Below are 17675 nucleotides of genomic sequence, written 5' to 3' on the forward strand. Positions count from 1 at the left end.
GTGACATTATCTTGATACTTAAGGTAATAGGTTTGAATAAACACTTCTTTTTTTTCAGATCTTTGAGGAAGAGCACAGTGTTCTGTACCTGGATCAAGGTGGAGTACTTGTTGCCATGAAACACACATCTCTACCTATCAGACACCTCTGGTAATGACTCCATTTGTGCTAAATGGCTGCTGTCCCTCTTCCCAGATGCCAGGGAGTAGGCACTTAGTATGCATCCAGTCTTCTGAAGCTCTAGAAATTATAATTATAAGATACTGGCAAACATTAGGTCAGATATAGCTAAGAAATCCTGAAAATGGCAGTTTATATAATTTTGGCTTCGCAAGATCTGAGATATCATCAGTGTAATTCCACAACACTCCTGATTTAGCACATCTTGGCTTTTTGGATTTATTTATTTATTACATATATGTGTGAGTGTGTATTGTTTATGTTTTTGTCTCTCATTAAGTTACCAAAGTAGTCCTAATTTTCAAAGTTATTGATGAACTTGCCTTCTGTGTGACAGGCAGCACTTATGCACGAGAATTTTGTTGAATACATTCAGGGTTATGTAACTGATAATGCAAAAGTGCAGTTAGCACTCCTGAGTGAGGAGGCAGAGTATACCTTTGTGCTGTTCTGAATAATTTATTTCCACCATAGTCAATGTGATATCAGAATCTGAAGCACCCAGACCCAAGTCTTAAAAAATGATGAGTGGTTCTAAGCTTTCACTTACACTCCCCACAGGGGGGACTGCTGGTCTGAAGAAACTCATCCTCCAGAAAACTAACCTCAAAATGTTTTATACTGGGGACTCAAAAACCAGATGTTCAAAATCTCTTGTTTATTTTTTTAAAAATCTTATGCTAGACTGCATTTTGCCCTTTGAGCATCAATCTTTAACATAAATTCTAGTTTCTACCACTTAAATATTGGCCATGGGTTAGTGGTATGATGCCAGACAAGCTTGATCAATGCTCTGATTTATGATGCTTCCCCAAAAAATAGTCATTTAAAGGACAAAAAAAATCAGAATCCAATAAGAGAAGCTGTTTTCCGCTTCTCCATAGCAGCTGCAGTGAACTAGAGAATCCCTTTGAGTAAAATAGGAGAGTAAGGAAAGAAGACACTAATTCTGCTTTCTCCTCCAGGTTAAGTTTTGATGAAGGGAGATCTTGGAGCAAGTACAGTTTCACGTCTCTCCCACTGTTTGTAGATGGAGTTTTAGGGGAGCCTGGAGAGGAAACCCTCATCATGACGTAAGTGAGCATGCCACAATGATGCTGTGCAGGTGAACCACACGAGGTATTTTGGAACAGTGGCATTTCTGGTTGGGGACCAAACCAAGTACAATCTGCCGCCAAGAGTTTGCAGTCTTCTGTTGCTAAATCATCAGTTTATCTGTGATATGACTGAGGGATTAGCAACATGGTTCCTTGCAAGCTGCAAACACATTATCACTTAGCTTATCAGCATGAAACCTGACTCCTCAAATTGAATGTCATATAAAGCAGAGTTCCTGTTAACAGATTAATATTTGAAAGAAAAATTGTGAGGTGTTTTTTATAACTGTGTTTTTGCTTCTGCAGTCTTTTTTTAAAATGAGACACAGAGAAGTGAAGACATTCTTTTATAAAAATGAATGACAAAATGTTGCCTTGAGGCTGACTCATGAAAAGTTAGGTTTAGTTTCAATGTGGTATGCTGAGTTATGCATGATGCATAAATCTGGACTCAGTATGCCAGAAACTGTGATATTTTATCTGAAATCAGATTGTAAAAACAAGAAGTATTTCTGACTGACCTGTGATAAGCAGAATATGTGGCTTGGAAACTAACCTGAGCTAATAAAGATGTATGAAAAATGTTCCTTCAGGTTCTGATTTTAATTTGCATGCAAGGGATTCCCAAAGCTTAAAACTCAGATAAAACTCTTGAAGGTATTACTGTCTCCAGCCCCTCATCAAGTCTTCTCTTGACTCTTCAAGTTGAGTCATTTTGGAGATTGTCATAAATGGGAGGGTCTTAGTGAACAGAATGAAAGCTCCATACAATTTTGCAGTTTCTAATAGGATTACAGAATTTAGCAGGCTAAGTTTCATCTTGTCAGTCCAGTGAAAATGAGTAGGACTCTCACTCTTAAAGCAATTGATCTCTGTTGGAAATTGTAGTGACTGTACCTCTGTAACTACCAGACTCCTTTTACTGTGTTTTCCTCCTGCTGCATTCTGCAGGGTGTTTGGACACTTCAGCCACCGCTCCGAGTGGCAGCTGGTGAAAGTTGACTACAAATCCATCTTTGATCGGAGATGTGAGGAAGAGGACTACAGGCCTTGGCAACTCCATAGCCAGGTGAGAAGTGAGGATGCTGGGATGTGACCTGAAGTAGCTAATGATCCTACTGTTCAAGATCAACACAATCCAATATCTTTTCCCAACAGTTTGGTGTCAGCTCATCCCTTACTGGGTGGGTCTGTTCTGTTGCACTGGTGTGTTGGCCTCACATTGAGATTCTGTGATCCCTGAAGGACGAACAGCTGCATTTTGGGTGTCATCCTGCCCACAGACAATTACCTCAGACTTATGCAGACTTGAACAATAAAACAGCAGAAGAGCTGCCACTGAAGCCTGAACTCCTTCACTCTTACACATCCCATCCAATTTCCCCATCCTTAACCTCCTTTCTCTCCTTCATCATCACTCTGTGTCCTCAGAGCCAGTGTCTTAACACCATTCTAGTTGTTTTGCATTTGCTTCTCCCATTTCTGGCCCTCTTAGACTCATTTCTTGCTCACTTGGTTTCACTCCTGTTCTGTTTCTCTCTGCTGTGGGAGTTGGGCATTTTAATCCCCAGTTCATTGGCCCCCATGCCCTGCCCTGTGCATCCTGCATCACTTTCTGAACCATGGAATTCATGCCCAGTAAGGTGAGCTGCTCTGCACAGTGCCTGCACCTGCCTTGAGGCACCTTCCCAGCTCTGCCAAGACACAACAGACCTGTGTTTCATCAGGTTAGAATAAAATATGGCCCAAATTCTGTGGTTACATAAACACCACAGCCTACACTGAAGTATGGAGCAAAGCACACATTTATATCATCAAAGGTTGTCTTTCTGTATATATCTTGCTGGGCAAGAATTTATTAATGAATATGAAATGAAAGTAGCTTGACTCAGACTAGCTGCTCACACAAGGCACAACTCTACACTAAAAATACCAGTTATTACTTAGATCTTTAGATGCTGAAAATCAGTGCAGCATTGAATTTCAAGGAAGCACAGCATTTTGGACCAGTTGCTATTCTGTTTCTGGCCCTTCTGTTTCAAGCCGTCAAATCAAAGCTATGAAAAAATTTTCCACAACAATTTTAACAGCATAAAAAGTAATAAGTGAGACTCCGCTGTATTTTGTTCTTTGCTTTCTTGTGCTTGCATAAGCAAAAATACCAAGGATTTTGCAGTATTTTTTTGAGAATTTTGGCTTTGGAGCTTGCAGAACTATTTTCAGAAAGGCTTCTGTGTACTCTTGCCTTTTGAATTCCTTTCCACTGAGATTACAAGGCTGAGCCTTGTTCCCTAGATAGAAATATTAAGCAGGGTGCTGAAGATGGGAAGTTTTAGCATCTACATAACAAGTCAAACCCCCTAAAACCAAACTCATCCATGGGGAGTATTTACATAAACACACATTACAAGTTTCTACTGAATGAAAATATTCCCACAGAGGTCAGACCAAAGAAATAAACCTTCTGTGTGCCTCAGATTGTAGAGGAATCAGACCATGTTTTCAGTTGCTGTGAAATGGGCCTGTATCAAATGTTTATGGGCTTTGGAACAAATTCAGAGCTGAGTAAGATATATAAGTAATCTCAGATAATTTCTTAGTGTGTGTTGGAAAAGTTGATTTAGTTTCAGTTAGAGCTCCAGTAGCTTTAATTAACTGCAGTGTACTGAGATGGCATTTGGCTCCCCATCCTCTTCCCTCGAGTAGCAAGCACAGGCTTGGAAACACCAGGTGACACAAATAGCCTGGTGGGCATCCAAGAAATGTTTCTGGCTTTGTTTCCAGGGAGAAGCCTGCATCATGGGAGCAAAAAGGATCTACAGGAAGCGCAAGTCAGAGAAGAAATGCATGCAAGGGAAATATGCTGGGGCCATGACCTCGGAGCCCTGCGTGTGCACAGAGGCAGACTTTGACTGGTGAGCACTGGGCAGGACTGGATGCTCTCACACAGCACCATGGGGATCCCTAGAGAGGCTGTAGACTCACAGAGAGCAGAAATTAATAAATGTGTAGGTATTGAAATGGGCTGCTCCCTGATCGTGCAGGTGTGGTAAAAGAAGGAGAGGTGGAATAGGGATCTGTAATCTCATAAAGATCCCACAAAATCAGTGCTGAGCATTTTCCAGGTCACATCTCTGTGCAGTAAGGTAACAGGTCAATTTAGCACATATAACCTTAGCAATGAACAAGGGTGGCTGACAGTAGGCTGAAGACATATAACAGCATTGTGTAAAAAAGAAAATAAATTCTTAACACATAAACCCATATGTATATATGAGTAAAAGTAAATATATGCATATGCAAAGTATGCCTTCAGCTTCTAGAATCAGGTATCTAGGAAATAAATTCCTGGGCCATTTGTTGCATCTGGACCATCATGTTTGACAGTATCCAGCAGATATTGCCTTCATGATTTGAGTTAATCTCCTTCTGAAGCCTTTTCTTCTCTGATGTTTGCTATAGGAAATAGAGTCCATTGGTGAGTTATGCACGATGTGATAAAATCTTCAGCTGCTGGTTTCATTCCAGTATTACTGCTGACTCACAGCAATTTGCACAAAAAAGGCAGGGAACCACATTATTGAAATCTCTTTCTTACCTTTTTTCTCCAAGTCTGCAAGTTCCGTAGTATCTTGGATGAGACAAATGTTGGCTGCTTGGCAGTGCTGATAAACTCCCTTTGTGCCTCACCCACCCAGATCTATGTCATGTTACTAATTAAAGCCGTGTGAATCCTGATGTGAATTCATCCCATCAATATTTTATATGGAAGTTTATAGTGTTTCCCTTCTCACTCCTACATAGACATAGAATGTTTTTTCTGTATAAAATCACAGAATCACAGGAGGTTTTATATTTTGTCAAAAAAGGTCCATTCTCTTGCTAGAAACAATACAATTATGAGCATATTTTGGCACAGATTCTGTCAATATGGTTCCTTTTTTCCTCATATTCCATTTAGTTCTTTTCTAGGGAGGTCTGTGTGTAGTTCATCATTTAGGTGTCCAAAGCTCCTGGTTTTCAATCATTTAATATTTCTCTAGTAATGTAAAAAAGATAACAGCCAAACCAAAAACCCCAAACCATCATTAAAATCAAGGAAATTCCCTGAAGATTTTGACCCTCTTTTAGGGCATGCAGTACAATGCTCAGCCAACCTCATGGCCTTATAAAATAGTTGATGCAATTGATTCACAGTCAGTCCATTAGTGTTTAAATCCCTGGCACTTGTAAGGGACAGACATACCTGAAACTTCTGATAAAAATATGCTTTCCTTCCAGCACTTCTCTCTGAGAATGAATGTATTTATTTCATTAAAATTGACTTTGTGCCTTGCCACTATAAAACCTTGCTGCTAGGTACAGAACAAAAGTACCACAGTTACATTTGCTGGTGGAAATTTTTATTTCTTTAATGTTCACCTGAAGGAAACTTTCTCCAAAGGCTCTGCTGGGCTGTGGGAGAATCTCTAAGAGAAACTTGCATGGATGGGCATGTACAACAGGCGCTCACAGTTCATATGCATGAGCAAGACTCCTCAAATATGTTGGAAGAGGCAGAATTGATCTTTCTGATCAAGAAGGACATTTCTCCTTCTCATGGAATCAATTTTGGTTTAGACCAGACTGTCATGATCTCCTCCAGTTTTCACTGAACTCACGTTATTCCTACAGTCCTCAGACCTGGATTTCTACTTCATCCATTTCAGCTTCCTTCCCTACTGCCTCTGATGAAAAAAGATTGAAATACTACTTTAAGCATCCAGTTCAGAAACATTTACCAAAAACAGTCATCAGGGTAATAATTTTACATAGAAATGACAGAGCAGGACAGAAAAGGAGACAAGAAACTGGTGAGAAAAAAAGCAATTCTGTCTGCTAAGAAAGGCAAAGCTGCTGGTGCACCACTGTAACTTCCAGTGCCTGCCTTGTTGAACTCTGCACGAGGCTTCACTGCCAATTCACCCTGCAAAAGCTGGAGGGATGTACTGCCAATTCACCCTGCAAAAGCTGGAGGGATGTACTGCCAATTCACCCTGCAAAAGCTGGAGGGATGTTTGGAGGAAGTCAGGGTATGAATTCTCACTGTGGAAGGGTGCCCTCTGTGGAGTTCTTTCCTTTTCAGGAAGAAAAAAAGCACTTTCATCATTCATCATCCTCACTCATGACACTTCAGTACTTTTGAATTATATTTTTTCCTTTTTTTTTTTTTTTTTTTTTTTTTTTTTTTTTTTTTTTTTTGCTGGGCAGGGCTCTTAATTGAAGGAGATTAAAAGGGACATGTATCCCCCAGAAAGGGAGAAGTTCCTCAGCTGCCCACACTTGATTTTTGAATCTTGAAATAATTTGGACAGCTTTTTATATTGTCAGTGTTTGCAGAACACCCATGTTTGTATACAGAGTGGAAGAAAATAACAGTCCCTGTCATTGTGCTGTCATTGCTGTTTAAACACTAAATTTATATGGAGAAAATTTTATTATCTCAGCTTGTCAGAGATTGGAGTAAAAATTGTATATCTCTGGTCAGGTGAAGTGAGAAAAAGTGTTATTGCTGTTAATCCTGCAAGTCCTTTTTTATCAGTTCAGGGGAAAAATTACCAGGTATAAAAGACAAAGTTTTTTTATGGTTTTTTTTTTTCTTGTAATGTCACAGAACTCCAGATTAATTTCAAATCTGTATGCAGCCCATTGGTGCTCCTTTCTCGGGGAAAAGGGCACGTTTGTTTATTGTTTTGTGCAGCGGCCAAACCGAGTGACATTAGAAGCGAATGTGGTTCCTCAAACCTTGGAACCGGGACTCCTCTGCCAGCAGAGAGCTTTTATTTATCCTTTATTTATCCTGGGCTGGGAGCCGGAGGGGCCGGGCCAGGCTGGGCCATCCCTGGCTCCCTGTGCAGGGAATGAGGCTCACCCAGGCCATTCCTGGTTCTCTGTGCAGGGAATGAGGTTCAGCCAGGCCAGGCTCAGCCATCCCGGGCTCTCCATGCAGGGAATGGCTCTCACCTGGGCCAGGCTCAGCCATTCCTGGTTCTCTGTGCAGGAATGAGGCTCAGCCAGGCCAGGCTCAGCCATTCTTGATTCTCCGTGTAGGGAATGGGGCTCAGCCGGAGCCATTCCTGGCTCTCTGTGCAGGGAATGAGGCTCGGCTGGGCCAGGCTCAGCTATCCCTGGCTCCCTGTGCAGGGAATAGGGATCACCCGGGCCAAGCTGAGCCATTCCTGGCTCCCTGTGCAGGGAATGGGGCTCAGCCAGGCCAGGCTGGGCCATTCCTGGCTCTGTGCCGGGAATGGGGATCACTCGGCCCAGGCTGAGCCATTCCTGGCTCCCTGTGCAGGGAATGGGACTCGGCTGGGCCAGGCTGAGCCATTCCTGGCTCTCTCTGCAGGGAATGGGGCTCGGCTGGGCCAGGCTGAGCCATTCCTGGCTCCCTGTGCAGGGAATGGGGCTCGGCTGGGCCAGGCTGAGCCATTCCTGGCTCCCTGTGCAGGGAATGGGGCTCGCAGCCAGAGGGCAACAGCGCCTCAGGCATGGGGACCTGGATGCTCTGGCGCCCTCGGCAAGTCTGTCCTAGCAACAGCCTAGAAACGAGAATCTCCCTCTTCCTTTAATTGATTTGGGTAAATGGATGGCACCGTTACTTGGGTGTTATTAAAGCATTAATTTACCCCGTTTCCTCACATTGTGTTCCTTCCTGCCTTCTGAGCATTATTGCAGCGATATCTCTTCAGCAGGAACACCTCCTGGACACAGATGGAAACCTTTGGTCGAGTTCATCATTCAGCCACCTGTCTCTCAGGTCCTTTAATAGGAACTTTGAGTGGAGTGTCCCACTGTCAGTCCTTCCTCTGAACCTGCTGTCAGTAATACTGACTGCTTCTTCTGTCAGCATTCCCATACCTCACATGGGAAGTATGAGCCTGTTGATACTGGTGCTAGTGGTTTTGGATAGCCAGAGAGGCACAAAGGTGCCTTGGTACAACTGGGAATCAGGTCTGCTTATTTATTCACAGATTATGTCAGCAAGGATCTGGCTGGCTCTTTTTATATTCTTTGGCACGTAAATTACAGCCCTGCCTGCTGGGGTGAGTTCCTATGCTAAAACATCAGGGTCCTGCATCAGGAGAAAATGTTCTGACAAACCCCAGGGAGGCAGGGGACAGACACTGAGTGGGGTTAGATTCTGCTAGCTTTGTGTGTCACCAGCCATCACTTCAGTTCATGCAGGTGCCAGCTTTGAAATACACCTACATTTGCCCCCTTTGGTTATGGGCTTGGTTAGCTAACAAATAGTAATTTAGAATGAATTTTTAGTTCATTTTGAGTGCTTGTGGAAAATGCAGATTCACTGTGCAAAATCTACAGTGCATCTTTGCATCTTTAAGGGCCTGGATACCTACTGGGCATGGATTTACTGGAAAGGTTCTGGGGATTTTGGGCTCCATATTAACATAAGCTGGCATAGCTTGACTCCAAATACTGCAGTGCAATTATAATTGTACACCTTTGTAGATCCACAGTTCAGGCTGTATCTGAATCCATCCTTCTCTGAATTAAATCCCATGTCAGGTCCTGTAGAACTGGGGAACAAGCACAGCTCCCCTGTAATACACATCTACACTTGGATCATGGTTAAATATCAGAAAATGGTATTAAGTGAATAAAAAGCTAGTGGGACTTTTCCAGTGCTGTGGCCACAGTTATTTCTTCCCACCAGGGCTTTTGGAAACTGCAGGAAAAAAGGTGACTCTTTTCAGAGATAGCTCAATTCCATCCCATTTATTGTCCAAAATGTTTGGAAATGTCAGTATGCAAAAGCAGAAGGAGCACTGTCAACTTCTAGCATAGCTGACCTTAAGATGAAGCTGTTAATCTTAAGGAATTTCTATGATTACATGCTAAGTCATATATTGATTTTTAGAAGCTAAAAACATGGAAATCACTCATCTGAATTAACTGGTTATTTCTATATCTTAGAGCAGTAGGATTTTAATAATTCCATGTGAATTAACAGTTTTACCAAACAGTATGTTTGTCAGGTCTCTTCAAATTACAAACTTCCTTAGGGGATTTCTTTTCTTTGATTATTACCTATGGTGAAAATAACATTAGATAAAGGAATTTATTGTGAGCATTGAGCAGACATGCAAAATGTCTGGAATGAATTGTATCTAATTACAGAAAAGAACTTGCAGTTCTACTTTACTAAGACAAATAGGATTCCAGTTTAAACCAGTAAAAGGGTAAAACCATAATCAGTGAGAGCCACAAGACAGGCTGCTTCCCACTGATAAAGCAATCCCTGATGGCAAACGCTCCACTCCTTTTTAGGAGATGCATTATCTGTGTCACCCGAGTTCCTTTCAGGCAGGCACAAAATATCATCAATTTATGCAAATTCCAATTCCCAGCTCCCAGGCAATGACTCAGGGAGCTGATTGCAGGCTGAGGCTGATGCCTTCCCCATCTCCAGACTCTGCTGTACTGGCTCGTGCTATGGACATCCAATTGATGGTAATGCTTCTTGATTGCTACAAAGCCTGTTGTGCCAAATTGTAGGCAGCAATTTGTTGTCAGCATCAGTGTTGTGCGCGCACCAGCCTGTAGCCAAGGAATTCATTAGATTCCAAGACTGCGGAGGTGAACGGGTGGCTGCTGCATCTGTGGAGGGATATGGAGCAGCAATTCATGTCATTTGCTGGGATGATATTTCTGTAGGGCCTTAATGAGCCAGATGATTTGCAAGCCTGAAAACAACACTGTGAAACTTCTGTGCTTATAGCTATTTCTGTTGTGGAAAATCCTGGGATTTCTTTCTCTTGACTTTGAGAAATACGATCCACGTACAGTCTAAACTAGTTAAGTCCAGCTTGACTTGCCCAGATTTACAGGTAGGAATGGGAACCAAAATAGTGCCTTGAATCGAGACATGTGCATAGCCCAGACTGCTGCATCAAATTGGATTGTGAGTACTGATCCCCTCTGAGGCAGATTTCACTGTATTAGTTTGTTTTGTTTTCACCTGATTACAGAACACTGAGTGTACAGTGTTACAGCTTTTTAATTAGAGTCACACACAATAACTTAGGAATACAGTGCTGCAGACTATTTACAAATGAATTACAAAAATACAGGAGTCCCATTTGTATGTAAATATTTGTTTTCTCCAAGCAAATCAGAATGGTGTTATTCTTCACTACAAAGTGTATTCTGCAGCTATAGTGTTCTTATTCCAACAAGGATGATTATAGAAGCACATGGCAGTGGAGAATTGGCTGGCTGATGCTTCCAAAGCAATTAAGCAGCACTGAGTTGGAACCATCTGAGTAAATAGATTGATGAAAACTCAGTCAAAAAATGAGGAAAAGACAGTTTAGGTCATCTACTTTATTGCTGTTTCCTAAAGTATGTTCTCAATTACTTGTTGTAGATACCCCAAGCACCACAGCTGCCAAAATGTTCCTTTGGAATAGTCATGCAGTCCAGTATATGTTTAGGAGTTTTCTTAAGTGATAAGCAGCATTAATTTCCTTTTGCTAATATCATCTTTTTAATATTGCTATTTTAAGATTGCCTCAAAACCTTTTTTTTCTTTATCCAAAAGAAACAAGTTGAAGCAGAATTAAAATGTGGTGACTGAATTATTTTGGATGTCTTTTCTTGATAACACTACAAAAAACTTAACAAAGATAAATCAAAACATTGTCTCCATTTTTCTTCTTTGTCTTATATCTTAGACCAGTAACAAGCTTCTTAACATTGTTTACCGGTCACTCACTACATTTTATTTTTAAGTCATCGTGCTTTTTCAAGACACTTGAACAAAATCTTCATTAAGTTAAACACTCTCCTTGTTGTTAATAGTTTTCTATAAATATCTCTTTTGTTGATGGTCTGGTAGGTCTCACCTGGCCATGGGCTGATGGCTGTCTTGTGGCAGCTCTGGGAGAAGCTGGAGCAGGGGCTTCACTAACTCTGATCAGGTTGTTGGGGATTCTTCCATCTCCTGTTTTTTCTCTCTGCTTCTTTACGTACATATACAAAGATGAGCCCTCAATCACATAATCTAACACTGCCCTACTCCTCTTCTCTTGGAAAATCAGGCTACTTGATACCAAGGCATTAAAGATAATAAGTAAAAAATACTTTGCAGAAAAGTGCCATTTTAAGATCAAGGATTGCGTTGCAACTGGAATATTGGAATGGATTTGGTGGACTCTGTATAGCAGTTCTCAGAAACAGCATCCCATTACTGCTCCATTATGAACTATGGAGAAGGCTTAGTAAAAGGAATAAGAATGATTATCCAACCAAGCAGTCCTCATTACTCAACAGCTGGAAAGTAAACCCACATGTGAATGGAATACTGATTAAAGAGGTTTTCTGTTAGCTGGATTTTTTTTCCCTGCAATAACATTTTTTATAGAGTCTTTGTTTATTTGGAATCAAGAACAATTTGAAATGTTTATAGTGAAACCAAAGCAAATTTAGTCATAGCTAAGCTCAAATTGTGACAAAAGATTAAAGTTTGACTCGTTGTTTCTAACAAGTGATTTTTGGTAGCATTTCCTCGTCCAAACAAAAAGAGAATTGAAGATCACAGAATTCTTTTCCATTACCAAAGATGCTGTTAATGTCTTCAGGCAAGAGCTCTCTCAGGGCTGTAAATTTTCCTCTGCATCCTGTGTGATATTGTTTCCAAATGTAATTAGCTTTTTAGCCCTTCACTTTTCTAAGACATGATTGAGACAGTGGTGATTTAACTTAGCTTGGATTTCTGGGGTTTTTTGGGTTTTTTTGGGGGGGAGGGGAGGTTGTTTGTTTGTTTGTTGGGGGTTTGTTTGTTGGGAGTTTGTTTGTCTGGTTTGGTTTTGTTTTTTTATATTTGAGCCTGGATTTGATCCTGAGAGGTACTGTTAGTCTGTGGAGAGAGAACAATTGATGCAATACTTTGAAATTACCTGCTCTGGTTCTTCTTTTTTATACTGGGATTTATGCAAGATACCCACCCCAGTTAAAAAACTGAAGTGGAATGAAGAGTCTGTTCTGTCAGTGAAAATAAAATCAGAAATCCTAGTAAACAGACAGAGGAAAATCAAAACTTGTATTAACAGTAGAGAGCATGAGGTAATACCATGTTTGTTCTTTTGGGGCTTTATGTGATGGTTTCTTTTAATGTCACAACAGTGATTATGGATATGAACGCCACAGCAATGGACAATGTTTACCAGCATTTTGGTACAACCCATCCTCCCTGTCTAAAGACTGCAGCCTTGGACAGAGTTACCTCAACAGCACTGGGTAAGTGGCTCACCAGGCTTCACTTAGCTAGAGCACCCATATGGATTTAACCCAATGACAACTACAGATTACACCTACTGTAGATGTGTCAGAGCTGGCTGAAGCCCTTGGGTCACTTCCATCACCACCTTATTGGGTTGCACATCTGTCACTCCAGATCTCCATCATGTATGGCCCAGGCTTTTCTTTGGAAGATGAAGCCTTAAAAAAAAATTGGGAGGAAACTATAAGGTCAAATCATTGGTCTTTTGGCTGAAGCAGTTTCTTAGAGCATAGGTTTTTTGTGAGAACAGGGAGTCAGACCAAACAGCTATGTTTGCAAGCCCCAGACTTAATTCAAAGATGTACGTTTCACCTAAATCAAAACAGATTTCCACTCTGGAAAATTTCCACTCTGTTGTCAGGGTACCTGTTGCCAATTCCCCGACTTCTGGGACTCTGGCTGGGGAAACCCTCCTGGAGTGGTCTTGTGTCAGGAAAGAGAGACACACTGGATTTTTTTGGTCTTCAGGTTCTTGTTTTTTGTTATCGTATCTAGAGTTTTGCACACTGTCCACACCAGGCACAGCACACTGGTAAAGCACCGCAAAAATGGTTAGCAATCTTTCATTACAAGGTTTTTTAAAACTAAGCTATCCAATTAAGAACTGACACCTAGATTATTTCCCTTTTAACCCAATAACTGATCTCCAAAAGCCCGCAATGCAGACTTTTCCACCCAATTACAAAATGCCACCTAAACCCATGAAGAAGGAGGAAGAAGAAGCATGAAGAAGAAGCCCTGTGACACCCTGTGACCTCCATCTTGCTTCCATCTACAACATCCTAAAAATCCCAAAATCCAAATTTCCCACCTAAGTGATACACCTACACAATCTATTTCAGACTAGCGGATTCTAGTCTGTCTTGAAGCTTAGGAAACTTTCTCCATGAATGAGGGTTAAACTCAGTGCTCCCTTGGGGGTCAGGGCACCGCAGAGCAGACAGGGAAACATTCCTTGTGTTCCCACACTCTGTCTCCCTTGGCAGGTACAGGAAAGTTGTTTCCAACAACTGCACGGACGGGGTGCGCGAGCGCTACACGGCCAAGCCCCAGCAGTGCCCGGGCAAACCTCCGCAGGGGCTGCGCATCCTCACGGCCGACGGGCGCCTCACGGCCCAGCAGGGCCACAACGTCACCTTCCTGGTGCAGCTGGAGGAGGTAGGATCCGTGGGACATTTGCCCCGCGTGTGTCTGAGTGGGACTCACGCCAGGAGAAGTTTGCAAAGAGGGTGGTACAAAAAAGTTTGCAAGACAGGGCAGTATGAAGTCAGTCATGGCCATGACGTAGCTGGGTGGTGTTTGCTCCAAAATGTATGGAGATGAAAGGGCTGTTATTGTGGCGCCCAGGGTAATGTCTGGGAGAAGTTGATAAAAACTGGGAATGGGTTTAATTTGGGAATTTCACAGGAGAGCTGAAGACCGCAGGTTTGAATTCTGATCCCCCATCCTTAATTGTGTTTTTTGCTTCCTGCTGGTTTTTGAAACTGAATTTACATATTTGTTTTCCACTGGCTTTAAACCAAAGATGACAAATAGTACATGTGCAGCTGGGTCCCCATCACAGAAATCGCTACATATGGTTTAGGCATTTATGGGTGAAATCTCACGATGTCCTCAGCAGGTTTAACTCTGAAATTCGTTGCTATTGTGAAGCTGATTCGGACTCTGATCTGTGTTTTTTTATTTTATCTGTAACTTAACTTGCTATTTCATTGTTCTGCTCCCTCCACTCCTGAATCCATAGAAAAAAGTATTTAAATATTTTCACCTCTTTCTTCTTTTCAGCACTTCTCTATCTGTGTTTAATTGCAGGTGCACAAGCAGGAACATTCACAAAGAAGTTTTCTCTTTTTCTCTAATCTAATTTGATTTCTTTAAACTTCTATCCCTTTTCCTCTCTTACTGGCCAATAAATCCTAAAATAAGTATGCTTTATCACCAGTGGACAATGTACATCCCTTTATAGTTTAGAGTATTCAAGGGACGATGTACATCCCTTTTTAGTTTAGAGTATAATTTTGAGTATTCAAGGAAATTACTTCTCACCCTCTCCATAGTAAATGTCATCTCTGAGGAGAGATTTTTTTTTTACATGTCTGTTATTGATGCTTTCCCCAGCAAACTGGTGTCCTGATTTGTAAGAGCAATACCAAATGATACATCATATCTAACCCAAAGCAGTTTTTGACCTGAATGTTTATTTTCTCCAAAATATGGTCACTTTTTTTCAGTACTGACAGTCATACAGCATTGCTACTGTGGTGCTGTAATAGCAGTGTGAACATATAATTTCATCTGGTTAAGGTATTGATTTCTGCATTGAAAGATGAAAAGGAAAAGGTCCAAAACAAGAGTCAGTCTCCAGGCTTTAAAAAAAGAAGAGTAAAAAAAGTGCACTTTCCATCACCCTTCTCTTCTGAGCAAAGTTTTAAAACAGACTGGCAGAAGGAGATGGATAATCTGTATAGTCAGTCACAAAACTATCAAAGAATTATGCCCATAGTCAGAGGGAGAGACAATCACCCACAGTGTGGGAGACTCAGGACAAATGTCCTGCTCTTCCTTCTGTGAGTGCTTCAGTTCACATACCATGTAAGAGAGCCCTGACCACTCTGTCATACAGGGAGCTGCTGTGCATTGTTCTCTCTCTTTTGTTCATTCTGATCTTTCCTGTCAGCTCTGCTTCAGTGTGCACCAGAGTCTGGAAGGAGCACCTTCTCCAGTATGAGATGGTGCCTCTCTCATGCTGGGTGTCAAGGAGTACAGAACAGATGTTTTGATGAGTGAGTGAGTCAGTTCTGAGGAGATCCAAAGGGAGCTCTTCTTCCAGTGTATCTGATAAGAAAGAGGTTAGGAATTGCTCTGAGGGCTGAAGCAGTATTGATCAGCCCCCAGCCTTTCAAATTACTCTCCCTGTTAGATGAATCTTGACCTCCTGCTCCTAGATTTGTCAACTTAAAGAGCAACCAACAAAACCTTTGGGCAAATTTTACCCAGTCTGGCAATGACTTTGTGTGGGTGTTGCAACGAAAGAAATATTCAACAAACAGGAATATTTTCCCAGTTATATGCAAGCTATAGGGGAATAAAATGTAGTTGAAGCAGCAGAGTTGTGTGTAGTCTAAACCATTTAGCAATTTAACTGTTTCAGTGATACAAAAATCCGCCACTCACTAGGAAAGTTAAACAACCCATCAAAAGAAGAAGTATCCTTTTATAAAATGGATATTGATTTCACAGAATAATTGAGGTTGAAAGGGATCTCTGGAGATTGTTTAATCCAACCCTGCTTCTCAAAGGGAAGTTCCTTTCCCTTGCATACAAGGCAGAAGTATCAAAAGACAAGGTTTTGCCAATTTCTATTCAGTTCTGCCCTGCACAGGTGTATGGCACAGTACAATCCAGGATGATCAGTATCCAAAAAATCTGTGCTACTCCATTTTTACTGAGGAGAAGGCATCAGAAAAGTTAAAAAGGGCTGGATATGTCACATTGCACATCTTTTCCTGCAACAGAATGTGAAATAAGTGTTTCCTATTCAACCCTTGCCCCCTGGAATGGTGGACAGTATTTTAGAGTGCTACACCCTGGTGAGGACTCTTCCTTTAGTGTGAGTGACAGCTGATATCTTTCAGGGTGTGAAAAAGCAATGGCCTTTCCTTTTGCATCTTAACATCTCCTGTATCCCTCTGAGACAGTTTGTTTGAAGCCTTCAAATCTGCAGAGCTGTTTCATACACTGCAGCCTCCTGGCTCTCTTTTTTCATGTCCATGTTCCACTTGATCTGCAGGAAAAGGGAAAAAAAAAGAGAGAAGCTGGTGAGCCAAGGTACAAGAGTCTGTTTGAGATTTGTACTCCTGTTATCTTTCTAGGGCTTTCTGCTCCATCTAGGAATCCACCTGGGTTTGAAAACAGGAACAAACTACAGAAGCAGGTTCACTGGAGGCCCTGAAAATTCACTGTGTCTCTGTGGTGGAGCAGATTGCTAAGAGGGCAGGGAGAGACAAATGGCAGCAGTAAAAATCTGATGCTTTCACTCTGGTGTGGGATTCAGGGACAGGAACCACAGCACAGTGGTTCCTTGTAGAGCATGGTTGTGCCTGTGGTGATGCTGAGAGCCACGACTGTGCATTCTGGCAAAAACACAATGTGAGCAAAGATGCCTCAAGAAAAGCAAGGACAAGGCATTCAGAAGTGTTCTGCTATTGAAGAAGACACAAAAGAAAATCATCACTGAAGTCTGTGCAAGTGAAGGGAGGGCAGGAACCAAACCCAGGAGCACACTGAGCATTGCTGATTTCTGAGAGCTGGGATTCTGGCCCAGTTTCTCTAATTTTGACTCACATGACATTTTCCTGTGAAGCATTTATATCTGGCAGCATATAAATAACATTAAAAGTAAACCCAACCAACAGGTCATATTTAAATCATCTGAAGATGATTTAAAGAATTTTTTCAAAAGTGATCTAAGTCACCTGTCACCTTTTAGAATGACTAAATTGCTTGCAAGGTCACCTTGCCCCTAATATTTATGGCCCCATTATTGGAAAGGTGTGGCCAAGTTATTTGTCCAATTAATCTGGGTATAATTATCATGGTTTTTTTAGTGGGTGACAATAGAGAGGAATCATCAATATTGCCTTTATGGACTATCATGTGTTGCATTTTATGAAGTATTTTGGAAGTGTTTAATAAGCAAGGCATCATACTTAAGCTGGGAATTTTGCTCTTAAATTTCCATGAGACAAGCAGAATACCAGCAGCATTTTTGTCATTGCGTGACAGCACATGAGACAATTAGCAATGCTTAAATGCAAATTTTTCATTGCCTAAACAAGCTGCCAGTTTTAAGGTAAATCCTTTTCCCTGTCCTGGGCTACATGCAGAGGCTCAGGGCTGGTACCTCTCACGCTGCAGCATTCAACAAGAGTTGTTTATCAGCCTAAAAACCTGAATCCTTGCTTTGTTTTTGGACAGCAACAAAAGAAATTTAAAATGCAAAGTTACAAAGGCACTTTTCCTACTTAAGTTGTTCAACCCAACGTCCTTGACATGTT

General features: G+C 41.5%; 1 protein-coding gene across 3 annotated transcripts in view; it reads left to right on the forward strand.

Annotated features, from left to right (window-relative positions):
* LOC128937636 (VPS10 domain-containing receptor SorCS1) overlaps nt 1-17675 on the forward strand; it is a 256431-nt gene that overhangs the window by 207454 nt on the left and 31302 nt on the right. For all 3 annotated transcript variants that reach the window (XM_054277425.1, XM_054277427.1, XM_054277426.1), the window contains exons 13-18: nt 59-150; nt 1146-1253; nt 2229-2346; nt 4062-4192; nt 12462-12575; nt 13605-13776. In XM_054277425.1, the coding sequence (XP_054133400.1) occupies nt 59-150; nt 1146-1253; nt 2229-2346; nt 4062-4192; nt 12462-12575; nt 13605-13776 (735 nt within the window). The remainder of the gene's footprint in view (nt 1-58; nt 151-1145; nt 1254-2228; nt 2347-4061; nt 4193-12461; nt 12576-13604; nt 13777-17675) is intronic.

This window comes from Melozone crissalis, unplaced genomic scaffold (assembly GCF_028551555.1).
Source record: "Melozone crissalis strain CALT ecotype California unplaced genomic scaffold, PUWL_Pcris_2 ptg000019l_1, whole genome shotgun sequence".
Classification (NCBI taxonomy): Eukaryota; Metazoa; Chordata; class Aves; order Passeriformes; family Passerellidae; genus Melozone; species Melozone crissalis.